Source organism: Danio rerio, chromosome 17 (genome assembly GCF_052040795.2).
Source record: "Danio rerio strain M-AB ecotype USA chromosome 17, GRCz13ab, whole genome shotgun sequence".
In the NCBI taxonomy this organism is placed as follows: domain Eukaryota; kingdom Metazoa; phylum Chordata; class Actinopteri; order Cypriniformes; family Danionidae; genus Danio; species Danio rerio.
In genome coordinates this window covers 13381505-13408927 of record NC_141037.1, presented here as the reverse complement: position 1 = coordinate 13408927, position 27423 = coordinate 13381505, and the positions used below count along the sequence as shown (strand labels likewise).

At 38.6% G+C, this 27423-nt stretch overlaps 1 protein-coding gene across 5 annotated transcripts; it reads left to right on the top strand.

The window, feature by feature from the left end:
• Positions 1-27113, top strand: ahctf1 (AT-hook containing transcription factor 1). 5 transcript variants are annotated; one of them, XR_015513087.1, is made up of 36 exons: positions 1-234; positions 6376-6498; positions 6649-6902; positions 7300-7480; positions 8002-8209; positions 10225-10341; positions 10415-10499; positions 10593-10743; positions 10831-10963; positions 11071-11252; positions 11341-11402; positions 11479-11607; positions 12213-12303; positions 13635-13724; positions 13808-13948; positions 14063-14167; positions 14255-14354; positions 15949-16072; positions 16169-16225; positions 16310-16456; positions 16609-16799; positions 16885-17029; positions 18244-18375; positions 18464-18608; positions 18690-18840; positions 18955-19062; positions 19431-19587; positions 19707-19922; positions 20134-21139; positions 21279-21366; positions 21472-21569; positions 21653-21924; positions 22192-24208; positions 24296-24402; positions 24486-24809; positions 25358-27113. XR_015513087.1 is itself a non-coding variant. In XM_087290131.1 (36 exons), the coding sequence occupies exons 2-36, from the start codon at positions 6378-6380 to the stop codon at positions 26442-26444; spliced, it is 7578 nt and encodes a 2525-aa protein (XP_087146257.1). In that variant the 5' UTR covers positions 1-234; positions 6376-6377; the 3' UTR covers positions 26445-27113. The 5 variants fall into 5 exon arrangements, 3 of the variants coding, with proteins under 3 accessions (XP_087146257.1, XP_087146256.1, XP_087146258.1); XR_015513086.1 differs by having other exon boundaries at positions 6373-6498; XM_087290131.1 differs by having other exon boundaries at positions 24486-24553; positions 26246-27113.
• Positions 27114-27423: the final 310 nt, after the last annotated feature.

Here is a 27423-nt window from a genome sequence, read left to right as displayed (position 1 = left end):
GCTGTGGAAATGGCGCCTGCGTTCAAGCGGTAGTAGTCGGCACGGCTTAACACTGAACTCTCTGGATTTGAAGTTTCTCTTCGCTACTGCTTTAAGGTTCAACACAACTAGATTGCGAGAGTTTATCCATGCAAACCGAGTCCGGATTATGACCGGGAAAGAGTTGCCACGAAAGTCGTGTTTGAAGTAACGTTAAATCCAGCTTTCTCGAGGGCCGTTGTCATCAACGCGCAGGTACAACGCTGTGATCTTTGATAACCCTTGACTATTTATACATCTTATGGTATTCTAGAGCACTGTACATGCTTCTGCAACTCAAGAAGTTTCAGTAAATGTTTGTGTTGCTTGATTGTTGTTGAAAACTGGTCTCGTGTTGTGACCGTTAGCTACCGTTAGCTTTTGCGGCTAATCTGAAGGGCTCATGGTAACAGCCTGCGTGGGCTCGACTCACGCAACCCCACGGCTATTTATCACAGATTTTACATGATTTATGTTAATACACATCACGTTATGATTTTTATAGTGTCTGATTTTCTGTCGTGGCTGTAACTCGAGTGTCTTGTTTGATTTGTTGGTATAACAGGAACAGTTTGAGCTAGCAGTGCTACTGACTTGCTAACTTACGGTTGACAGAAACTTTCCAGTAAAGCTGTGGTACAAACCATGTTAAATTACGTTTTATGTAAATTACAGCAGCTATAGCACTGAATAGACGCATTGTTTTTACAACAATATTTGTCTGCTGTAATTTGAATGTATTTGAATGCAACATTGCTAAGATTTTAAGGTGACAGTGCATAACTTCAGATTGATCATATATAAAGTGGTTACAACATGCTTGCAGACATTTGCTACACTGCTTTAGTGTGCTTTGCATAGCATTAGCCCTTGATATAAATTAATTAGTGTGTTGTGTTGCTGTGATTTCACGTCTCTGTTTCTCCATGTGTATCTCACATGGGTGGGACGTGTATTCTGCGCGGGCACATGGATGATTCCCTATAGGCTGCATTGGTATGACCATGCTTTTCCAGGGGGCACTATTGCATGAACGAGTGTTTTTAACCCACTGTGCTCAGCATAATTGAGTACACCCCATTTTAAAATGAATATTTTTATCAATTTCTTAGTGAATATACGCAATATATGTTAGTGCATTTAAACAAAACATATTTATTAAACAGGTATATTTATTTAAGCAATAATTAATTTACCAACATATTTAGAAACTGAAGCATAATACAAATAAATTCAGGCAAAATATTGCACAAAAAAAATTACAACCTACAAAATTTCAACTAAATCATATTTTTTTTGCTTCTCTTAATTTTTCCTCTTAAAATTTGTATTTAATATTTTTCTATAATCTAAATCTGGGTGTGCAAGTTTTTGGACCGTTATCGTAAGTTATGTTGTTAGATAAACTCCAGATCTGGCTTCAGTACTGACCAATTCAATGTATATGCACAAATTTAATATTGTGTAGCTTCCTATTTAAAATATAATTTTAAAAGACTGATTTGTGAGGGGTCTACTCATATGCTGATCACTGTAGGCAGTTAGTCAAGCATGGACATCTATCAGAACTTCTTTACTTTCGTTAAAAATCTTTTTCTAAAAATCTTTATTACATTTTAAAGTGCTATCAGACCATCAGGAAAGGTTCTTTCAAATGTTGCTAAATCTGAAGATTTCTGATTTTGAAGTGCATGTCATTTCCATAAACTCCTTGGCAAAGCAAGTTTATTTATATAGCACATTTCATACACAGTGGCAATTCAAAGCGCTTCACATAAACAAGAATAAAAGAGACAAGGAAAAGAAAAACATATAATAAAAATGTTAAAAAAAAAAACAGATAAAACAAATAAAAATGCGTTAAAACAGGTTATAAAAGAATGAAAAAGAAGAGAAAAACATAATGCAATCTGTCGGAGTTGCACAGTGCAACTGTTTTACTATATTTAATTAGAGCTGTCCTTACAAGAAAATCTTGACCTAGTCTGGACCTAATCATGTATTTGAGTCTTTCAGCTGAGCATTCGAGTCGTGCGTGTGTTTTCCTGATAGTGTTATCATTGCTTTGCCTCATATCTCAAAGCTGGTAAACATAAAAGCTATGTAAACATCTTGGTTGGCTGTGCTAGGATGATCGAGCACCTTTTTCTAATAAATGAATGATAAAGCTTTAATCTTAAATATATATGAAAATATAATTTGGTGTTTCATAAATTGTTTTCATTAAAATATGCATGCTTAAATACACAATATATGCAATACTGTATACCAAGTAGGCAAGGGCCGGTATAAGATTCTGACGGTATGATAACCTTAGATAAAAAATATCATGGTTTCACGGTATTGTGATTACTGCTCTAAAATCAATAATTTTTAAGTGTCTGGTTAAAAAAAAAATCTTTTCCCCTTCGAACACACAATATTTTATTATTAGAAACCTTTCTAATATTTTGGAGCAGTAAACATGTCAGGCTAAGTAATTCAAACGAATTATAGACTCCTGTTGTCTTCATTTGATTAAAAAAACACAGTTTTCTTTACAATATAAAATGGCATCTTTGGATATTTTTTTTTGCTTGAGATACTGTTGTCCTAAAAAAAGGTAAATAAAAAAACTTACACATACCTTAAAAAGGGTATAGCAGAAAAGTTTGGTGGTTTTAAAACCTTGACTTCTCCAAACTGCGAAAAACCTTAAAAACAGTTATCATCCCATGCCTAATACCAATCAATCTTGAACAGTGATGTTTTAATTGTATAATAAAAGACCATTATTGGAGTATTAAAGTGCAGCCTCAAATTCTTAGTTTATTGTCATATTATTCAATTTTAATACCTAATTACAAACATTCAAATCAACAGGTTTTACCCAGTTGTAAGCATGCAATGTTTAATTTCAGATCTGTTTCAGAATTTAGTATTATATAAACCTCTATGAAATCTCTTTTGTAAATGATAATTTAATGCAGACGCCGAAATTGCATATCTTGCCTTTGACACCAAATATAAATAAAACTCCTTAAAGTAACCTCCTTTACATTTAATGTGTCCATTAAAGCCAGTGCAACTACAAAATCATGAAGGGAATATACAGTTTTGAAAAGTGCAAATATGATCTAAAAAGCAACATTGTGTATTACAAAACACTGTTGAATGTATTTTAATTACTATTATACTGTATTAATCAGGGTGTCATGATCTTCCAAATCCTCGATTTGATGACATTTTTGATTCTTAAGTCACGATTCGATTCATTTTTCGATTATGAATAATTAATTAATTAATAACGAATTATTTGTAGCCTACTTAAACTACCTGACCTGCATGGTCTTTGTTTTACCCTTAACCAAATCATACAGTAAACGAATAAAGGTAAGTTACACACATAATTACCAAAATCTATCTATTGAATTAATCAATCTATTAAAGAAACGTTGGCTAGAATTCTGCATTTTAGGCTTAAATTATAGAGAGACATATGTTATATATAGCAGATGAACCGAGACTGCATCAGATCGCGAAGCAGATCAATGTTGATCTTTTTTTCGAGCTGTCAGTGCGGAAATGAACAAAACAACTGGTCTAACACAACATATTATAAGATTAAAACATGAAAAAATTATCAGATAGTAACTTCGGTCAATTTTCCTAACGGATAAACCGAGATCAGGCTGGATAAATAGCTCTCGGTAATATTTCAGCATGCTTTTACTTTCGCATTTACCGGTAAGAATGACATCTCGCCCTGCTCATCATTCTCACTTCATATAGCCGTATATATGGCTATTACACGATCATAATACACTGTGATATAGCCTGGGTCATTAGTTCGTTGCATTGTTTTGTTTTCTCACTACAATCGATCTGCCTAATAGGGCAGAGACCATCTCATTCAGGCGATCTTGGACTGATGGATTTGGCGTGGATGCGAGCGCTACTGCTGGATATATGCCAAACAAACCGCGCTAACGGGGGAAACGAGACCGATTCTAAAACAAACGTCTATGTGTGAATGCACCGTAAGATTGTGTTTGCACACAATTGACAGACAGTCACAGCACACAGCTCTGGCTTGATCTGTCACACAACAAGGCAGCACTGTACACTGACCCTAGCGTCTCGCACGCTGGCCCCGGGCCATCGGGCAGTCCTTATTGTCGAGCCCTGAAAGTTTAAGCCCTGTCGACGTTTCTCTTGCGTCTGCACAGTTTTAACAAGCACCTCAACAAGCCTGTTTTTTCCCGATTGGCAAGCCAAGCTGACGTGACATTGGGGGGAATAAAATCAGTGCTACCAAAAGATAGACGAGTATACATAAGAGTATTGTAGAGCAGGGGTGCCCAAACTTTTTTGTAGAAAGGGCCAATCCAAATATCATTGTGGGCCGAAGGTAAATATACTAAACTATATTACATTCAATTTGCTATGGTTAATTTCCCAATTTATTTCATAATATTTTAAAATAAATAGAAATTATTACTTTAAATTGTATGAACTAATTTAGTATATTTTTTTAAATGATGACTTATTGCTATAAAAGCAAACAATCCCATTTAAAACACGTTCAACATGACTTGATTTGGTCACCAAAATCTGCATGGCAGTCTGTACATTTAAACTAAATCTGATTAATTTACACCATTTAATTGAAACATTTATTTTCAGTTAGCTTTTAACAATTAAGCAAACAAACAAAGGGCTACGTTAAATTTCAATTGACAATCTCGAAACCATCCCATAATTTTCCCTCTCTTCTCTGATAAGATGGCAGGCCGAATCAAATGTTAACGTAGACTAACTTTGGCCCACAGACCCTAGTTTGGCCATCTCTGTTGTAGAGTTTGTGGAGTTTTTTTACTTATTTCTAAAAGGCCCTCGACAGACTGACCATGAGCTCATCTGAACAGCCCGTTTGCTTATAATCACTGTTTTATTGTATGGTTTGAGGAAACACAAGTGTGGTGGACAGACGCAAACAGCAACTGCTCCAGTGCAGGCACAAAAGTGCTGACAACTGCTGTTGTCTATGGGGTTCTTTGTCTGTAATGTTTTCAGTGATATTGCAGCTAGGCCTGTCACAATAATCAATATATTGACGTATCGCGCAACACATGAACATGACCTCAATCTTTTTTGGTGATGCAATATATATCACCCATACGTAAAAGCCAATTCTAGCAATATTTTAGCTGATTGAGCAACATCTGTATCTCTATTGAATGTGTCCATGTCAGAATGGTTTAAAAAACACTAGTATTTACTATAAATTACGAATATATTTTCATGTGGGTGCTTGACAAATGAAAATAGATCTGGTAGCAGATATCACAGCCTTTGTTACTTTTTACATTGCACTTATTTGTTAACATTTATTAATATATATATATATATATATATATATATGTGTGTGTGTGTGTGTGTGTGTGTGTGTGTGTGTGTGTATATATATATATATATGTGTGTGTGTGTGTATATATATATATATATATATATATATATATATATATATATATATATATGTATATATATGTGTGTGTGTGTGTGTGTGTTTAGGATATAAATTTTCACATTCTGATTCCAATGCCTTATTTAATTGTTAAAATGACTAATTAAATAAAATATTCTTAAGAATAAAATATCATGTGTTCTATGGAAGAGTGACTTGCGTTATGATGCTATTATATTGTCGTTCTGTCATTATATAATAAGTGGCATAAAACGGTCTTAAAATGACAATAATATTGTTTATTGCAGTGGTTCTCAAACGGGTACGTGTACCACTAGTGGTACGCAGGCTTCCTTCTAGTGGTACGCGGATGAATCAAATATGTAATATATACATGCTACATATATTTAAATAAATCATCAAAAATGATTTATATATGAATATGATGACATAAAGCCTATATTTATGCGTTCCAGGCAACATTTCCAGGTGCTAATAAACCAGGAGTTATTTCTTTTTCTTTTTTTACTTTTTAAGAACGGTAACCTACCATTTTTAACTTTTAAAAGCACATTTTAATTTAAATGTACTTAATAATAGGAACTAATATGCCTCGTTTTTGAACTGTACAGAGCTTAAGCTGTTTTACTAGACCTAATACGCCACTGTATTTCAAAACTGCTCATTATGGTGGTACTTGCAAAGACCACTTTTTTTCTGAGGTTGTACTTGATGAAAAACGTTTGAGAAGCACTGGTTTATTGCAATATATTGTTCATCAACAAAATTGATATCGTAACAGGCCTCATTTCAACAAGCACCTTCTGTTTTCGTTTAGTCATTTGATTATTACCCGTTTAATGTTTCAGCTCTGGGAGATTGACTTCTAGCACGTGTTCTCTCTTCAGTAGGCATGCGTGACCTGGCAGCCCAAGTCACCAGCAGCTTGCTGCGCTTTCCAGAGGTGACGATAGATGCTCTGGGGGAGGATGAAGTTACTCTGGACTCTGTGCTGCACGGAAAATTTACTGTTGGTGAGTGTTGTTTTACACCGTTCTGATGGTCACTTGATTACATCTATGAACACATGGCATGTTGTGTGAGATTTTTGATGTACGTTTCTTGGGTTACTATTAGATGTCTCCTCTTGTGTTTCATTAACATCTCTTATTTAATGGGTGCAGGGAAGAGTGGACTGGCCTGGCTGGCCTGCGGGCCTCAGTTGGAGGTTGTCCATGCTGTTAGTGGAGAGCGTTTCTCTGCTTACCACTTCAGCGGGGTGTCTGAACACCCTCCCACAGTTCTGGCTGTGAGGGACTTCTGCTGGCTGAAGCGAACAGGACTTCTTATTGGTCTGGAGGAAGCGGAGGGCAGCATGTTGTGTCTGTATGATCTCGGTATCTCTCGTGTTGTCAAGGCTGTGGTAATTCCAGGCAGAGTGAGTGCAGTTTTATTTCTGTGTTTTTCAGATGCTATTACAGTTTCATTAATATTTTGATTGTTTTTATCTGTAAATGTTTTTAGGTGTTAAATGTTGTCATTTTTACTTTACTTAAAAAAATATATAACACTATTATAAAGTCAATCTTAACGCAAATGTTTCCTTTAATTCAACTTATCATATATTTTAATTGTTAAACTTTTTTTAATGGTTTGTACTAGCTATAATCTCTTTGAGTGTGTGCAAACTGATTTATATGTTGACGAATCCTTTATATAAATAAAATTTTACAAAACACATCAACCTGGCATAAAGTGTTTTCTTTAATATTGTTTTATAAAGACACTACTGCTAAGGATCATGTGATTTGAAAAGAGCTTCTGCTTCTTCATAGATCACAGCCATTGAGCCTCTGGTCAGTTATGGAGGGGCCAGCGCCAGCACACAGCATCTACACCAGAGTCTGCGCTGGTTTTTTGGTGTGGCTGCTGTGGTCACAGACATCGGTCATGTTCTGCTAGTTGATCTCTGTCTGGATGACCTGTCCTGCAGTCAGAGTGAGCTGGAGGCTTCAGGTGGGGATTATTTTGTTGTTCTATTGTATTTAATGGTAGTGGAGAAATACTAGCATAGTTCCTCTTTTCAAACTTTAAAGATCATACACACCAAGATGCTTTTTGCTTGTACCTTTCGACCACAATTCACACCTAGTAACTAAAAAAAGGCCATCAATGTGATCGTAAAATGTAAGAGTATCAACCATGAGCTTCATCAATGAGCTTCATCCACTTATGTTCATTTGCCTGGAGCTGCTGAACACGACTTGGTGGTGCTCAAGCACAAAAACATATGGAGTAGTTATGTAGAGTAGCAAATAACATTTGATGATGAGTTTAGTTTCACTTTTTTATGATTTGCAAGTTCATCAAGCATCATCTAACCTTAGGGGGTGATTTTTTTGCATTCACTTGACTCGCGGAAAAATGTCACAATGCAGATTAAAAGCGTCCTGTTGTGTACAAGCTTTTACTCTTAAATCAAGAAGGCTACTGATATTTTCAAAATCTTAACCTTGTTGAATTTATTTTGGCCACAGATCTGGAGGTGGTCAATAAGTCTCCGTCCGAGATCCCACGTTTGCGAGAGGGGGTAACGCAGCAGGGTAGACACCTGTGTCTGCAGCTCAGCAGCCCAACAGGTATTGGAGCGACAGCCCTGCAGTACATCCAGCGTACCAACCAGCTCGCTGTGGGCTTCTCTGATGGCAATCTGCAACTCTGGAACATGAAGAGCCTCAAAAAAGAGTGAGTCTAACCCTGAAAGGAATTATTATTTTGGGGTGTGGGATGCTTATTGTAGTTGCTGTTTTAATGCTGTGTGAGCTGATGTTGAGTATGTTGCTCGCTTTGCAAAAAATAAACAAACGCACATCTTGAGTTCAAAGGGTTTTTGTTTTTAAATCAGAACTTTTTAGGCCCTGTTTACACTGCCAGTTAAATGTGACCCAATGCTGAATTTATTATTATTATTTTTTTGCTCAAATGTGACAGATCAGATATGTTCTACGACCATTTAAACATGAAAAAAAAAACGCATGCATTCGGATATTCAGAGATCGGTTTCAGGCCTCCTTCATATGTGGAAATAAATCAGATATAAATCGGATATGTGACAATGCGACCATCATGTAAACATGCAGATTGCATTTATTGAGGCATTCCATTTTGTATGTCAAACTTGCGACAATGTGGTGCTTCTCCATGCTTTAATGACTTAGAAGGAAGATCGTGTGTGTAGACACCCAGTTGTTGTTGTCTACCATGCGGAAACATGGAAAAGGAAAGTGATCAGTCGTCACAATTTGCTCCCACCAGACCCGAGGTCTCTCTTGTACCCACAAATTCCTCTGAATGGTGGAGGACACCATACATAAATCAAAGGCTGCGATGACGGCCCTTTCCCTCCACCCCAAAATCATTTTAAAGTTGGGTGAACTTCACTTATTTCGCAGAGCTAAAAGCAAGACAATTTCTTCCATCATGGCTTGGCTAGTGTGGTGCAGATGCTAGAACACGCCTTTATGCACGCACAACGCCGTAAATTGTTTGGCAAGTGTAAACGCATGAATCTGATAGGGGTCACAATTAAAAGGACATGTGAACAGACAGACAAAAAAATCAGATAAAGTCAACAAATTGGAATTGGGCATCAAGACCTGACAGTGTAAACGAGGCCTTAGTCACAGAGTTCTCACCTGTCATGGGATTTTAAAAGGTCTTTTCCAGACATTGAAATTAAGGTAATTTTTTTTTATATTTTGTTCCAATCATGGCTATACCTGGCATATTTGTATGTAGCATTTACATTTAGTTTGCAATTATCTCCTAATTCTCAGCTCCATTTTTATTTATCTTTTATTTTATTTCACTCAAGTCAAATGCAGTCACAAGACTAACTGAGACTAATGTGCCAGGATTATATACACTTTAAGAGCTTTAGCTTCAAGATGACCACTTTAATGATGGATGATAGAAATGCTAAAGGTAGGATTTGTAAAACACCCATGGAGCTATCAAATTTGGAACAAGAAGCACTTTGCAGCTATGCAAAAAAAATCTTTTTTTTTTTTCTCATAGGCTATTGCAATCCTGCGAAATTGTATTCAAGCTAAAATCATTTTAACGTTGTTATTTTTTAAACATATTTTAGTGTTATTCTTAAGATATGAGCACAATAGCGGCCTATTTTTCCATTCATTAGATGTCATAGAAAGGTAGCTTTCTAGTATGTGAAAGTGAGGGTGAAGGCATTCTGCTTAAAGTGGGAACCCTATAATTAATATCACACGAGCAAGAGTGCCTTTTTCTTAATATGTTGTAGAGCAAGTTAGGTTTTATAAATCCTTGCGTGAGTTCAGCTGGGGAGTCTATAACACAGAGTCCAGAAATCCTGTGCCATGAGTTCATCTATGAACGCAAGTAAAGTACAGGAGGTTCATCAGTTGAAATGAGGGCTAGACACTTATGTACATGGATATGTGTGTGTGTGTGCGCGCGCTCCAAGCTCTCTGTTATTTGTGCCTGAATGCCAGCATTTATAAATCAGCGCCCATTAGTACATGGCTGCAGTGATTGCCTTATTGACAAAGGAGCATAAACAGATCAGTGAGCAGCTGATTAACAAATGATGTTAAAAAGTAAAAATTATTAACCACATCGAAATAAATTAGTTTAAATTCTTAAGAGTTTAGTTCATGCAACCAAACAAAAAAAAGATACTTTTTTTTTTTTTTTTTTTGATGCATATGTTTTGTCTTCAGGTATCACTCACAGCTAGAGGGGGGCAGAGTGCCTGTCTATGCATTTACCTTCCAGGAGCCAGAAAATGACCCACGAAACTGCTGCTATTTATGGGCTGTGCAGTCTGCACAGGATCTGTAAGTGCACGTTTTTGGATGCTCTATCGCGATGGGGCAGAAATCACATTAATGTGTTTGTTTGTCTTTGCAGTGAGGGGGATGTGGTCAGCCTTCATTTATTACAACTGGCCTTCGGGGAGAGGAAGTGCTTGGCTTCAGGAAAAATTATTTATGAGGTACAGTGGCATGCAGAATTCTGAATGCTGCAAGTCTTTATGTTTGTTATGTTCTTGCAGAAAAAGATTCATTCTCAATGTGCTGACTTTTAGGGTCTGGAGTATTGTGAAGAACGTTACAGTCAGGACTTGAACGGTACATCATTTCCTCTAAGAGCTCAGGCCACCAATACCCGTCTGATCAGCTGTCAGACCATAGAGAAGTTTCGTCACCATCCTGACCGTGACGACAGCATGAATGAAGGTATTTACATGTCAAACACCACATGCTTTGCAGAGATTGATTGACTGATGTCACATTACCTTTAACTTTCAATTTGATTCTTTTTAGTGGCGTCTCCTGATACAAGTGTGTCAGTTTTCAGCTGGCAAGTGAAATCATATGGACAAGGCCAGCTATCAACATTCATAGGTGTATTTGACATAAACAGATGGTACCACGCTCAGATGCCAGATTCATTGAGGTCAGTATGCTATTAGTAATGCACTCAGATTTGATGGAAGGACATGTTGCATGTTAATGCATGTAAATAAATGCAAGCTTGCATCAAAGGCGTTTTTTCTTGTACAGAACGGGTGAATCCTTACGGAACTGTCCCTATCTGGCGGTCTGGTCTCTTGACTGTGTGATTGAGATGACAGCGCCCTGTGCTTTGTTGGACATCTTGGTTCATGAGCGCAGTCTAAGCAGAGGTCTCCCCTATACATGTCCTCCACCAGAACAGTTCTTCAATCCCACCACATACAACTTTGGCAAGACCTTTTCTTTATTTCATAATTTGCATGTTTGTGTTTATATAATTCCATTTGAATTCTAATAATATTACTCTTTCTATTCTAGATGGAAGTTGTTTGTTTAATGCTGGAATTGTGCACTTTACTTGCTCTGGCTATCAGAAAGAGGTTCGATTTTGGCCCATTCTCTACTAAATTGTGTTGAATTTTTATTTATTGTTTAGTTAATTTCTTTCTCTTTCAGACCCTTTGCTATCTAAAGAAGGTGGCACCAAGTTTGGGGGACAGTATTTCTAATGGATACTCTCGCTGTCTCATGTCTGGCCTTCTGTCTTCTCGTCTGGCTGATGTCCAGCCCTCCAGTCTCTCCCAGGTAACACTTCCTTATTTAACATGATGCAAATTTACTTCATAGATTTCACTTGTGTGCATCAGAATTTTGTAGTCACTTTATTTTAATGTGGAATTTTCATTTATTAACCAACTATTACCTAACTTTTAGTTCAAACTACAAATTTGCTACTTATTAAAGGGGACATAATATGCAAAAATCACTTCTTAATTGGTTTAAATGCAGTTGTGCATCAGTGTGAATGTTTAAAATAAATAAATATATTGTATATTAGGATGCAAAAAATGAACACCGGGGTCTCCATAGAATGCCTTCTTCTGAGACGCTTCTTTTTAACATTTTCAGTTTTTCTCAAAGACCATGTTAGTTCTGTTTTGAATCTTCTGCCATGCTGATGCATTAACATTTGTAGCTCTGCCCTTTTTTGAAAAGTGCACAATCTCATTAGAATTTAAAGTGACAGTCAACAAATTGGCACAATTTGGATCAAAGCCTAAAAGGGACCGTTTCAAAGACTTATACATTCATTTAATTGGTAGTTAAGCTAAGTGTTACTGAATTTCTAGAGCATTGATACTTTTAATGTCATACATTATGCATTATTACTGTCATACATTTGCATACAGGAGGAGCAGCTTGATGCCATCTTATGCACTGCTGTGGAGACGAGCTCACTGGGACTCATCACTGGCTGCATTAGACAGTGGACCACTGAAGGTGAGGGAGAAGTAATGCTTTGGATATGTAGAAAACCTGGTTTCATCTTCAGTAATTTTAAAATGTTGATGTCAATAGATGTTTTTAAAAGCCTTGCTTGTCAAGGGTTTTCATTTGATTAAAAAAAATCCAGAAATATAGTAATAAAACGAAATTAAAAGTATCTTGAATTTTTATTAGATTTAGGGGTTAAACGACTTAAGATTTTTGGAAGTCGACTTATGTTATCAGAGTCGACGTCGACTAGTCGCTTGTGACGTCATTAATTAAACACAAGATTCAAATGTTTTTCCACATGGCGCAATTTGTGATTTGTTTGCAGGACAAAGATATTCACATGCCGTTTGATTTTAGCGCAAAACAAATGCACTGTAAACACTTTCAATTCATTAATAATGCAACATTATCACCCGAGCTAATTTCACTGCTCAATAAATGCAGTCAACTCATTGATCACTGCACGTTCTAGTAAGAATGTAACAATAACAGATATTTTAATGCAGAAATAATGCGTACGTCCTTCGCACACAGATTCATGTGAAGTTATTCATAACCTAATGCACAAAAGACAAAGGCTATAACGTTAAGCCTTTTCACACTGTCAGAGACTTGCTCAGATGCATATTTTAACACTATGATAGTGCGCTGTAGAAAGCTACTCAAGTCAGACATTTTTCTCGGTTAGTTACTCATCTTGATTATTAGGCGTCTCCTCACTGCACATCTTCACTGTGTTCACCTGGGATGATATTTACACACGCTATAAAGTGTGTCACACTTCCACGGCTGCGCACTTCATGGTTCATTCACAAAATATTCATTCAAATCTATGCTTCACAGAGGACAACCAATCACATAACTTTTCCAGGGTTGCGAAAAGCTAATTGGCTAGTATCTGCTCCAGGGTATTTGCATGGAGCGACCTAATTGGCATCTGCTTGATTTAAAGTTCACATAAAACTTTGATGCTGACATAAGAAAAATAACACTTTAAAAATTACTTTAATTAGGGTAGTTTCATTCATTGAGCCACCTTCGTGTCATGTAGTTCAGGGCAAACCATGTGATCTGCTCAGCTAGTCAATCAAACAGTGTCACGGCAAAGCATTAAAGTCAACCAGTCAATGCAACCTAATTAGATTAAATGTAGTATTTAAAGATACCAAGACATTTTTGTACCTTTTGTAACATTTTTACTGTAAACGTTGTTTAATACAGTGCATCCTTGTTAAAATTACACTTTTGAATTTATTTTAAAATCATGGTAATTCTTGAGTTTTTAATGATCATGTACATCATGTAACCTCCATTGCCTCTTTTTTTTCCTGCAGAGCAACCAGGCTCAGCTGTCAATTTGCGCTACATACTGGAATGGGCCTGGAATAAGGTTGTGCACACCAAAGAAGAACTGGATGAAATATGTGAGTTTCCTATGCTCCTTTATCTAAATATGGTTTTATTTCAAGATTAAGTGTGTTCTGATCATGCCTTTCCGTGCATCCAGGTGCTCCGCTTTTTGACAGCTCCGCAAACTTCACCGATTCCCAGACTTTGCAGCTGCTACAGCACAGTCAGCGCTTACTGGCAAACCTCAGCACCATTTTCCACTGTTTGCTAAATGAGGCCCAGGAGCTCACACAGAAAGGTGTTTCGCTATTTCCAGATATCACATAGTTCTGTGCTGGTGTATATAAACTATTTTAAAAAACAATAATCTGTTTGACAAAGCATTGACTGATTAATTTTTGGCTACCTGCAGGCTTGATTGGACTCATGAACAAATGTATGGTGTCTAGTTTGGTCTCCCAGTACGCTCAGGTGGTTTTGTGGTTCTGCCGGACTGGTCTCCTTCCAGAAGGCTTCGGTATGGCAGCGTTCCAAGCTTCTATACGAATAGCTTTTATGTTTTTAATACAAGTTTGTAATGAACTCTGTGTTCTACTGTCAACAGATGATGATGATGTGCTACAGCTATCAAGGCCCTTTTACAGTCATTCTATTATAAAGAATTACTATATCGGACAGAGGGAAGAACTGCGGAGAATGGCCAAGTAAGTGGCTAAACAACTGAAACACTGTTCAATTTCTATTGGTTATAAATGAAGTGCCAAATATTCTGAAAAACAAGCTGCACATGTCAAAATTGCATACAACTGTATAAAAAAAACATGTGCATTTTGAATTTTATAGATATTTAGTGAGATATTAGCATACATTTTTAGTGATTTAATCACAAATGGGCTGCTGAGAGTAATAACTCTTCACTTGATGTTAATGTTCATATGCGTTTGATTGATTTTTGTTTAGATTTCATCAAAAACCTTTCTTTAAATTTGTCTCTTATTTTGAGGGTGTACTTGTTAATTTCACTATTGAATAAGCAAACCTATTTTCCCATTTCCACTGAGTGGTAAAGTATGGTAAGAGTCACTTTTATCAGGCTTGCATTTTCACTACCAAATGGTACCCTTTTGGTGGGTGTGGTGTACTACAGAAAGTTGCAGTTATTCTCGCTCGAGGAAATGTCAAAGTAAAGTCGTATGAGTCAATCATGTAAAGCATTTATCTCTAAACAGATGCTTTATACACACAAATACTTGTGTATAAATGTTCATTACTAACCTTTCTATGAACATGATTCGATATATAAAATAAATACAGCATACAGATCCTTAGTCTCCAATATGTTACCAATTACAGAAAAACTACACCCAGCATACACTTGTTTTTGGAGTGCACACACTCCAAAAACAACACGCAACATAGCCCACTGTCAGCGCAAACCTCTCATCTGTATGTTTAATCTCCACCAGCACATGTAACCTCTGTTAGAGTGTAATTCCATCATTCCGAGATCATAATAGTCCAAAAGGTGATGATAATACTTAAACATAGCTGTTTGTCAATGCTTGAGGTTGCTGAAAGAATCATTTGCTGGTTTGTTTTTTCCAGCTTCTCCTTAGTTTTTTCTCACGTTTGTGATCGGATGTCAGAAGTACTTCAATAATCATACGCACATTATTATCATCAGCTCAAAGTTCGTTATTTAAAATACTGATGCGCACACAAGAAAGTGACACCGCTCATGCTTTAGGAGGCCTTGTAAACAACTACGGGTCACAGGGAAGATTCTGCTCTTCTTCTTGACTTTGTTGCTGTTCATCAAGACGATGACTCGTTATTATATGTATATATTATTACAATGTAATGTCTCGGCTGTGTATTTTAAAATGGCAGTTCCTTTGTTTTCATTCTGCTGGCTTGTGCATGAGCTAGTGACATTTCTGTGTAAACCAATAGCGTTTAGCTATAAAGTCTTACTATGACTTGGTACCTTTTATTTTGCTAGGTGCCCTTCCGAAAACGTACCCAAAGAATGGCACGGTACGGTTCGCTTTTTGGTACCTTTTGACAGTGGAAATAAAAGCCATAAAAGCATACCGTACCATACCACTCAGTGGAAACAGGCCATATGTTAAATGGCTTAAGAGCTTAGGTAATGGAATGAAAAGGAGTTCAAAGGCAACTCTGCTGTATTGTTGCAAAACACATGTATTACGATAATATCAAAGTATGAATAATTATAAGCTTACTCAAGACATGTGTATGTGTACAAACAATTCAGAAATGTATTTCCTCCAATAGGGACAAGTGGTGTGCGGACTGCCTCATGATTGATGGCCTGGTGAGTCAGTGTGGGGAACGCCTTAGCGAGCTTTGGAAAAGAGACGAGGGTGGAACAGGACATTATCCTCCCCCATCACTTCATGTAAGTTATGACTTCAGTGAAAAATGTTTATACAACAGTGCTGCCCTCAACTGCACTTAATCTTTTCTTTTTTTTTTTCAACTGTTCCTGGTACAGGCCCTGCTGGATATTTACCTTCTGGAAAACATTGAAGAATCTGCCAAACATGCTATCGTATCCTTTTGGATCCTCTTTACTTCAGCTTGACATCTATATTGTGCTGTTTAGTAAATATTCTTCCTTGACTCAGACTCTTAGGTTATTTATTTGCTGCTGGATGTGATGTACTCATTTCCCAATAAAAGTGGGGCATCGGTTGAGTCTTTTCCCACAGCGTTCGCCATTCCCATTGGACTAGTGAAACTGGTACAAGGCCTATGGTTACTAGATCATCATGACCATGAGGTATACTAACAAATCTTGTTCTTTGCACTTTTAAAATACAATTTGTTTGGCTTGACTTTGATTAAAAAATAAAAATGTATGCATCCAGATATGGGAGCTTGATCGGTCCTACTTGAATAATTGCCATTGAATATTTTTCCCATTTTCCCCAGAGTTCCCTGGAGCTGCTGTTGCACCCAGCCACCAGCCACTCATTATGGAGCTGGCAGCACGAACGTGTCCTTCAGGCTTTAATGTGCCAGCAGAAGCACAGCATCGCCCTGCGTTACCTGCATGTGATGAAGCCTCCCCTGTGCACTACCAGCCAAGCCAAACTGTGCCTCTCGGTTTTTCTTCATAACAGGTTTGAAAGTACTTTTGCCTAAATTTATAGAAGTCTCATTTATAGTTGCTAGAGTCTTACTTTTGGTTTATTTTGGGCTGACCAGATGTATTGTGGAGGCGTGGGCATTGCTAAGACAGCACTGTAATAAATTGAACACGGAGGAAGTGATGAGGTTTCTCTTTGAGACCTGTCAGGAGCTGGGACTGATGAAGGAGCTGCTGAAACTGCCTCTTGGACTTGCAGAACAGGTATGTGCAGGTGTCTACTGCAATCAATATATTATGGCCAGACTTTTATTCAGCTAAAACATTTAGGTTTAATTGTTATGTGTTGCCAAATTTAACTTTTGCATCTATTCCTGTCTGTTTCAAACCTTTTAATTTCCATTGAATTAAGCTGAACAAATATTTTCAGCTTTGATAAATGCTTCTGGAGCACCAAATTAGCATATTAAAATGATTTCTTGTCTGCAGTAAAAATGGTGAAAATTCAGCTTTGCATCACAGGAATAAACTATAAAGCTATTCTCTTTCTATTGATGAGTGTTCCATTTATCCCTCCAACAAGGGCAAATCCTGGGTGTCATCCTTGATAGCACCTTATCTTCGATTCTCACATCAGTGACATCACCCGGTCTCTTTTTTTCCACCTACATTAACCGACTCCGCCCTTCTCTTACCCATCGCGCCACTGTTCTTGTTCATTGCCTTGTCACATCTTGTTCAGATTACTCCAACTCACTTCTCTTTGGTCTCGCTCATAAATTCCTCCGTAAGCTTCAGTTGGTCCAGATCCCAGCTGCTGGTATCATCACCAGAACCCCTTCTTCTCATCACATCACCCCTGTCCTGCAGCAGCTTCACTGGTTACCTATTAATTTTCAAATTGATTTTAAAGTTTTACTGCTAACATTTAAAGCCATCCACAATCCCGCCCCTCCATAATTGTCTGCCCTCATTCTTATTACTGCTCCCTCTCGCATCCTGAGATCTTCTTCCTCCCTCCACTTGCCTTTTCCCTCTGCTTGTCTATGGGCAGTAGAGCATTCAGCCGCTTTGCTCCCTGGCGTTGGAACGAACAACCTGCCAACAGAAACATTGACTATTACATTGTTCAAAACAAGACTCGCTTATTTAAGGTGGCTTTTAATACTTAATTGTTTCTGAACTGCTATACTTTTATATTATTTTTTATAAACTTTTATATATTTCTTTTGTTGTTTTATTGTACGGTGTGCTTAAGTTGCCAGGAAGGCATCTTTAAATAATGTATTATTAAATATTGAACCATATTACAGTGAATCCCAATTGCTTTAAATTGTAGTAAAGTTACACAATTTTGCTTTTTTACTGTATTTTGGGTCATAAATACAGCCTTAGTGAGTAAAAAAAAGACATGAAATAGAAACAAACAGGATCACTAATTTGTTTTCATTTGAGTGCGTGTGTGTCTGTGTGTGCAGGAGTGTTTGCAACGGTTCCTTCAAAGCAACGGAGGTTTCCAGAATCGGGAGCTGCTCATGGTCCACTACCTCCAGCAGGCAAATTACGTGCCTGCTCTACAACTCAACCAGACACTCAAATTAAACTTAGCTGTATGTTCAGTATTTAGGTTCACTTATCATTGTATAAATGTTTACTTTCATCTGTTGTAATTGGCTATTTAAAACATTTCTAATTCAGGCTGATCGGGATCCTAAAATGAAGGAAAGGTCAAACACGAGGAACTCTATTCTCAATCAGTATGGAAAGGTTCTTCCACGGGTACAGCGAAAGTTAGCCATCGAACGAGCAAAACCGTACCAACACCCTACTTTGATTCACAGAGGTAATGAAAGCTGTCATAAGCACTGGAAACTATTCGTAAAAAGTGCAACATGAGAGTTACCCTTAATCTTCTTTCCACTAGTGAAAAGACCCCAGCCTCTTTCAACCGTAACCAAACGTTCAGCTTCTGAAAACGTGATGACCAGGGCAGCGTTTATTAATAATGTATACTCGAAGATTGAGGAAGTGTGGGCTGGCAATAACACCACTCCAGAGTCATCTCCTTTCAAAAGGTAGTATGCTTTCTTTTATCCACTTTGCCTTCATTTTCAGTTCATAAGTCTTAGTTTTATCCCCCAAACAAATGTCTTTTAATCTAAATCATTTTGTTTGGCTTTGCTATTCAGCCCCAAAGAGTCTGAGATGCAAGTGCCTAGCCGACATCCATCCTCTCCAGATCTGCCTGAGGCCTTTGTAGGAACTCCCATCAACAAGCTAACCAAGAGAATGTCCAGGTAAAATTGTTCCAAGAGAGGTTTTGGGGTGTTGTGATTTTGTTTACCTGTACAAACAGTTCTTTTAAGTGATTGTTGAAATCTGACGTTTGTTACCACAATCGTAAGAAACAATTTTGCTTGTAGCATCTGTTGCAGCTAATGAATGGGCAGTCTTACACTTTTGAAAAACGGCTTATTGTTGCCGGTTAAGCCCTAACTGTCACCACACGTTTAAAATTCACACTTTGAAAATTTAGCTGATGTATGCATATTATTCATAATTTGTCTAGATAAGTTCAGGTTTAGAACTGAATGGTGACTGTTGGATAGTAAGATGGGTAGATAGGACTGGTGGATAGTGACCCTGTCTTTTGCTTTGTCACCAGGCTTTTGGACTTGGTCGTGCAGCCATCTTCGCAGAATTCTCCAGAGAGCTCCAATATGCCTGGCACTCCTACAAGGTCTATCACCTCATGGGCTGGACCAAAGAGCATCAGTAAAGCTCCAGAACTCAGTCTGCTGCAAACCCCACAAGTGGTAAAGGTGAGACCCTATGGTTTTTAAAACATTCAATATTTGTGACTTCAGAATGAATGTTGCTGTATGTTTGTCCTGAAGTATTTTAATAGTTGACCCACCTAATTAAACACTCTTGTTTTCAGAGAGCTCGAGCCTTGGCATCGGGTCCAGTTTTCTCAGCCTTTACCCCGCAGTCTATTCTAAGGAGCAGTTTACGTCCCACTCCAGTGGCCACCCCTTCTGCCTCTCCAGGACGATCAATCACTCCTCCTCTCCGGCCCAAAGAGAGCCGCATTACCTTCATAGAGGATGCTGATTCTCCAGAAGCTCCCAAAGGCTCTGTTCACTGGAACAATGGGGTAATGTGCCTTTTCTACAATCAAATGTCTATCTAAAATCAAATAAATTGCATTTATTATCACTGTAAATATAATAATGTAAATAGTTATATACCTTTACATTTGTCAATTTGTATCTTGCATATTATGGAAGTCATACTCCATGAGCCCTACTTATTAAAACATTGGAACAATTTTAGCTAGAGTGATTAATGCTTTTGGTTCTCCACAGATTTCAGTTAACAGGGAGCACAATACTCCTAGGCAATCTTCTCCTCCTGCTAAAGCAAGCATTGGGGTCTGGAGTGAACATTCAGATGCTGAAGAGGAAGATGTAGATATGAAAATGACATGCATGCCCTCTCTGGGAGAGCAGGAGAATCCTGATGTAGAATCTGAGACTGGATCCTCTATTAAAGAGATCCCCTTAGCAGAGTCCACAAAAGTGCTTCCCACTCTCGTGCGACGGCCTAGTTTGGGGCAAGAAGCAAGTCTTGTATCCAACCAATCCGATACCACCCTTGAGTTTCATGATGCTCCTGCTCCCGAGGATCTATTGATTACTCTGAAAGAGCAGCAAGCAAACAATAGTGTGGATCGAGAGGTGACAGTAAGACTTCCAAACACTTTTGAGGAACATACAGCTCCTGTAGAAAGGAACACAACTGTGGACTTGCCTTCTCTTATGCTGCCTGAGAAAGAAAAGGCCAATTTAAGGGGAGACTTGTCCAATGCAGAGAGATCTTTAGTCATACAGGAAGCCCAAAATGAGGAGGAGTGTGTTAATATTACCAGTGATATTGTGGAGAACGTAAGCGAGGAGCAGCTAAAAGGAATTTCAGAGGCTCAGGTTCTCAAGATAGATGTGGTTATTAAACCAGAGTTGGTTGTTCCTGTTCAGGAACCAGGCTCTGAATCTGTGCCTGAGATGTCAGAGCATCTTGATACTCGGGACCCAACAGAAGCAGAAGAGTCATTAAACACATCCTCCTTTTTTGTTGAAGCTTTAAGTGTTCCTCCTCCATTAGAGCCTCTAAATCAGTCCATGGAGGAAAATGCTGCTTATAACACTATTGATCAACCACCTGTTGTCAAGGTATCAGAGGCAGCATCAGAAAAAGCTGTCTCTGAGGCGTCTGTGTCCAAGAGTTCAATGGGGGAGTTGGTGAACCATGAACAAGTCACTATTGAACCTGAAATCAATGAGCAATGTCAAGATGAATCTATGGAAACCTCAGGTAATTATATTTTATAACTTGACATGCAATTCAAAAGCTTGGTCTTCAAAATGCATCTTTTAATTGTTGGCATTGTTGAAGTGACAATTTCAGAAGATTTGTTATTATGCTATATAAAAGTTTTTTTGTTTGTTTTAAGACCTTGATGCCTTTGTTGAACAACATTTATTTGGGCCAGATTTAACCCAGTCCAATATTAGAGAATCTTCTGAGAAATCACTCAAAAGGTACTTCTTAACATTGACTATCATACTTTCTGTTGTGTTGCTTGAGGTGAGTTTCACACGCCATGCCATTTTTTGATTTATTGCTATGCAATGTCCTTCCTATAGTGATCCAGTTTGTGACATTAAAGACTATCAGACCACTTCTGAGAATACAGCAGATCTGAAAACACAGACTTCAGAAACCGGAACATCAGAGTCCAGATGTGAGTCTACCTCAGGTTTAGCATTACACTATGGAACACCACGGGAATAATGATAATCCAATGTTTTGTTGTTTTTCCTAAAGCTGTGGTGAGCTTAAATGACAGTGATGAACTCAGTAGTGCTGAATCTGCAGAGGACTCAGACGATGAAGAGTCTGAAGAGGAGTCTGGAGATGAAAAGGTTGAGGACTCTGGTAGTGAGGTTGAGATTATAGATGAAATACAGGGTAATGGGAGGAGTAACCACCAGCGGCCTTCTACCCTTTATGTTGAGGAACTTCCATCACATGGGCAGTATTTCCAGGATCAGGCTAATGCCGTGCTGTCACTCATCACACCTGAGGCACAGCTGAAAGTAAGTGCATAATTGTAGTCTTGTTTTAATATTGTTAAGTGCGATTTGCTGTAATTCTTGATAAGAGTTTTAAAATCGAAATATTAAATCCCTTTGGAGTGGACTTTAAGCATAAAAGGATCAACAAATCCCAAACATACTCGCTGCACAATGACTAAAATTGTCAGTGAAACCATTAAAGAAGAGTTAATAGGCACAGGGTTTGCATTTTTTAAATCTGTATTTTTTATTTTTTATTCGTATTCACATTGTCTTTTTACCATAAAGGTTCTAGACACGGACATCCCAGAGGAGGAAGGTGAAGTGGTAATGGTTGGCCTTGGCCCTGCAGATCTGGATGAGGAAGATGGTATGTGTTACACAGAGCTTAGGCCATCTACAACTCTTCTGGTGCCAGTTGAGCTGGCTGATCAGCAGCAGACACATCTTATAGACAGAGGAACAATGGAGACCCTCAGCGGTGCTCCAGAAGACTCTGAAGGCTTCACGCTCATGCTTGATCCAGATGTGGAGGAGCTGCCTGATGCTTCAGAGCTGGACCACAATGCAGTATTATTACCTCTACATGAGCCAGAAGAACATCAGGATATGGAGAACAAGCCTACGACTAATTCTGGGGTTGTCATTTTGGAGCACACATTTGATGTTCCAGACAACAAATTGGAAGAAGTTAATGACTTGGTATCAGACATTGAACCTGTTGTCAGTGGTTCTTCTAAAATTGAAGAGCAACCAGCCGAGGTTCTCCAGACGGTGGAACAAATAATTACACCAGAACCAGAAACCTGTCTTTCCAATGGTGATGGCCCTGATTCTGGTCCTTCTAAGATGCAGGATGCCCCACATACTCCTCGTTCTGTGAAAGTATTTGAGACTCCTTCACCAGAGAATGCTTTGCCTTTAGAACAGCTTTTAGAAAAGGACAATGAAGTTTCCGTGTTGGACACAGGGGTGTCAGCAATTGCTAAAGATGTAGCTCCAGCTAACCAAATAGACACTACGCCCTCATTGGCTGAAGAAGTTGAAGAACTTAACACAACCAAACAAGCAGCAAGGCCAAAGTCACCAGGGAGGCCAAAATCACCAGGAAGACCAAAGTCACCTGCAAGAACAAAAGTCGAAAGACCTGGAAAAGATACTGAGGAAATTAAGGAGAATCTTAAAGAGGTCCAGCACAGCCCATCACGGAGGACAAGAAAAACTGTAACATTTCCTGTACCTAACCTTGAGGCAGACAAAGATCTCACGGAGGAGGAGCAAATGGATTCTCAAGTACCTTCTACACCGAGACGTGTTACAAGGAGTGGCAAGCAACTGCAAGACTGTCAAGTGCCTGTTACACCAAGAAGAAGCACAAGAAAAACAGACACAGAACAGCACACCAGTGAGAACCACCAAGACATGCCTTCTGAGAAAGTATCAAAGCCTGCAAGTCCTGCACGAAAGACCCCACAGAAAGCTACACCAAGGAAAGGGTCCCGAAAAACAAGGAGCACAGCAGTTGATGATGATGATGGTGATGATAATGATGATGATGATGATAAAGCGGCGCTTACAGAGCATATTCCCAATGAAATCTCAGAAATACAGCTGAGACACAGCACCAGAAAATCCCAACCAAAAACTGCTGATCGTCCAGAAGCCCAACAAGAGGTCCCAGTGGAGAGGGCACAGCCTAACAAAGCACATAGTAGTCCTAGTAGGGTTACTCGCAAGTCTACCAGAGGGCTAACTTTAGAAAGTTTCCAGCAAGATCCTGCAGAAGATGCCACAACCCTAAACCAACCTCTTCGGACTCCTCCAAGAAGCAGGAGAAAGACTGTGGCCACCACTGCAGAAAAAGCAGTCAATGAAACCTATGTTGTTGATGATGCACAACTTCAGAGTGTTTCGAGACGCCTTACGAGAAGCAGGCATTGGAATCAAGGAGATGGTCTTGACAAGGAAAGGCTCGATTTGATTCCCCTGGAAGTACACGCTGAATCTCCTCAAGCTGATGCTCTTGTAGAGCGACTAAAAAATGAGGAAGCCAGTGAGAAGAATGTTTCTGTTGTGACTGAAATAATACGTGCCAAGAGAAGAACTACTAGATCTGCAGCACCTCCTATGAATGAAACTCAAACCATTGGCTTTGAAGAGAGTAAATTGGTTTCGGAAGAAATAGAGAAACATGAGAGCAAGTCTCTTGCAAGTGCTAGACGTACAAGAGCAAGCAAGTTGTCTGAAAACTCTGCGTCTGTTGATGATTCAGTTGCTCCTCTAGCTGAACAGAGAAGAACAAGAGGTAGTCAAAGTTTTTATGCAATTTTGTTGGGTTTTACAACATGTGGTGTACCTTCAGTGCAGTTGATTCACAATGCTTTCTTTTTAGGAAGGAAAAAAGGATCTGCTGTCCCAAATGAAGTTGAAATTCCAGAGATTTTGCCTGTGCCTCAAATGCTAAGTGAAGGAGGGGAATCTGATCTGCAATCTAAAGGGGTAGGCAGCCCTATAAGGTTTAACAAAACTTTTAGTTTGTTCTGCATCACACTTTATGCATTGTGATGTCTTTTTTCTCATAGGATAATGGCCTTGTGGATGATGTTCCAGTTGAAACAGAAGTTAAGCCCAGAAAGAAGAGAACAACCAGGTGAATTGGTGTACATGTTGCATGTAGAGATTTAGGGCGTACTCTCACAATGCACGGTCTTGAACCGTGCCCAAGCACACTTGCCCCCCTGCCAAAGCCCAAGTAAACCGCGTTCTGGCACACTCCAACTGGGCCAGGGCTGGCCAACTGAATCGTGCCTGAGCCCAATTCAGAGCGCACACTTCTCAAACAAATTGGGAAATGTGCCTGAGCACCTTTCAAATAGCATAGTGTTATTGCGTCCTTATTTGTTAGAGTTAAGGCTGATTTATACTTCTGCGTCAAACGCCGGCGTATGCTACGACGCTGACGCATTGCCCTTCGCCGTCGGCGTTGCTGACGTGCACCGCTCAAAAAATTTAACTACACGTCGCAACGACACAAAGCGTAAGCTCTGCGATTGGTCGGCTTGGTATCGCTGACAAGTCTGGGCGGGACCGAGAGCCGCGTGAATGGTGCGAGCCTGATGGAGCGATTGTTTACAAATGTGGAGTCCCGTGATGGAGCTCCAGATGGAAAGTTTTGTTTTGTTTACCTCATAGTTAAAGTTGTTGCATGTCTGCCGGTTCCTGCCTCAAAATGAGCGAGTTTGAGCCACTTGTACATCCCGGAAGTGTTTTGGAAAAGCAAAACAACAGCGAAGAAACTCGACACAGAGGAACATTTACACCTCACTGCCAACTAGTGTTTCGGAAGTGTTAATGCAGACCAACAAAGATATCGCGCAGAAGTATAAATGCACAGCTACGCGCGTTGCATGCGCCGTGGGTTACGCCGGTCACTTGACGCAGAAGTATAAACCAGGCTTTAGTCCACTGCCAGGCTACAGTCCTAATGTGCCTGTCAAAGATTCATACAGACTATTGTGCAATAGAAATACAAAACCAAGGTGCAACTGAATTACACAGTTCTGTAAGTTTCAATATTCATTACATGAGCTTTTGGGTCTGTGTTGGTTCATTTTGTCCACACCACTCACTTGGCATTTTGGCATTTATGATGCCTAACAAGATAAAAAAAAAACAGGTGCATTCAGAGTTGGTTTGGAAACGGTTCAATCCAGTGGTCTGAACCACACTAACAAAACATCAACATCAGAATTCATTTTATTTTAAATAAACCTAAGGTTTAACACACCATTTAAAGACCAATTATTACTATAGGCTGAAGTTTAAAACGTTTAATTTGTTTTGAAGAGTTATTCACCCAAAAAGGAAAATTCTGTTATTATTACTTACCCTCATAATGTTCCAATCTCCTGAGACCTTCATTCATCTTCAGAACACAAATTAAGCTATTTTGGATAAAATCTGAGAGCTCCCTTATCCTCCATAGATAGCAATGTTCAGTCCAGAAAAGGAACCAAAAGCATTCCATGTGACTTCAGTGGTTCAGCTGTAATTATACGAAGCTCCAAGAACTTCACAGTTGAACCACCGACGTTACTTGGATTGTTTTGTCAATGTTTTTGGTTACTTTTCTGGAATTTGAACATCTTTGGTCCATTGCTGTCAATGGAGGATGAGAAAGCTCTTAGATGAACAAAGATTTGAGTGATTGGAATAACATGAGAGTGAGTAATTTACAGAATAAACTATTTTGGGTGAATAATCCTTCAATGTTGTTACTGGGTTCAGTTTGGTTATCATACCTCTAGTTAATTAATGATTATTTTTATTTTTCTTTTAATAGAACAAAAGCAGCCCCAGAGCCGCCACCACCTGTTGAGATCAGTTTTATCTCTCCATTTGGCAGTCCAGCTGAAACCATTTCTAAAACCGAAAAGAGAACCGAAGAAAAGGAAACCCCCTCATTGAGGATGAACCTACGCCGCAAACGCATGATGGATGCCATTTTTCCTAAACCTGTAACCAGGAGGAAGAAGCTTTGATTATGAACTCTGCGTGGACTCATCTCCCAATGCACTTTGTGCGTTTGGTTTTGTGCTCTCTTCCTTTCTTAAAAGCTCTGCAACCTGCTGTTTTAATTAAGATAATCAGTGGATAATGTTTGAAATAAATAAATCTAATTTGGAATAAATAATTTTGTATTGTAAATTATGCTGTTTACAGTAAGGAGAACCGAGGGACATGAGCACCACACAAAGAGATGGTTTAGTTTTTAAAAGCGTTTCTACTAATTGATGCAAATGTAAATAGCCTTTTAGGTATGTTATAAATAAAATTTGATACTTGTGGATTATTTTGTTACTTGTTTTGTTTACAGGGATGATTGTGTGTGAACGTGTAAAGTAAGAGTAAATGAGAATAAGATTCTACCACTTGGGTGATAATTAAAATCACACAGAGGAATACCTTACACTGGTTTTAAAAAGAGTGTAATAAATCATCTATATTATATGGATAGACTTCTTGCTTTGATGCTTGGCACTTGGTCTCCTCTGTTTTGAGGTCTTAAGGTGTTGAACACAGAGTTATGTTCATTGCAGATAATATTGTACATTTATTTTTCCTCCAGATGCATCCGTTTTATTTTCAACAGCATTGTGAACTTATTTGTAACGCCTGTTTGCTTTCAAATACAGAACAAGAATTTACAAGCTTGATGTATTGTGTTTCTTCACAATTTACTATAGCCGTTTTCTTAAAAGAAGTAAAGACATACTCCCAATATCTGATCAGCCAAAACACAGTAAACATTTTAACCTCCAAGTAAGGCTGCATATTAAGCTCTGAGTTGATCTGATGGTGATCAGGCAATCAGCTCTCATAATAAGTGTTGAATACAGAGCAAAAATGGGCAGGAGTAAAAATCCAGGTGATTTTTCTAGACGAGTAGTAATAAGACAGCTGGGTGAGAGTAACTCTGACATGAGCAGGCTATAGTGTGTTTCTTGTCAGCAGCAGGCT

Coding starts and splice junctions, on each gene's coding strand:
- ahctf1 (XM_087290131.1), top strand. CDS start 6,378: ATGCGTGACCTGGCAGCCCAAGTCACCAGCAGCTTGCTGCGCTTTCCA. Junction 10,744..10,830: donor TGACGACAGCATGAATGAAG/GTATTTACATGT, acceptor GATTCTTTTTAG/TGGCGTCTCCTGATACAAGT. Junction 13,949..14,062: donor CCAGGAGCTCACACAGAAAG/GTGTTTCGCTAT, acceptor GGCTACCTGCAG/GCTTGATTGGACTCATGAAC.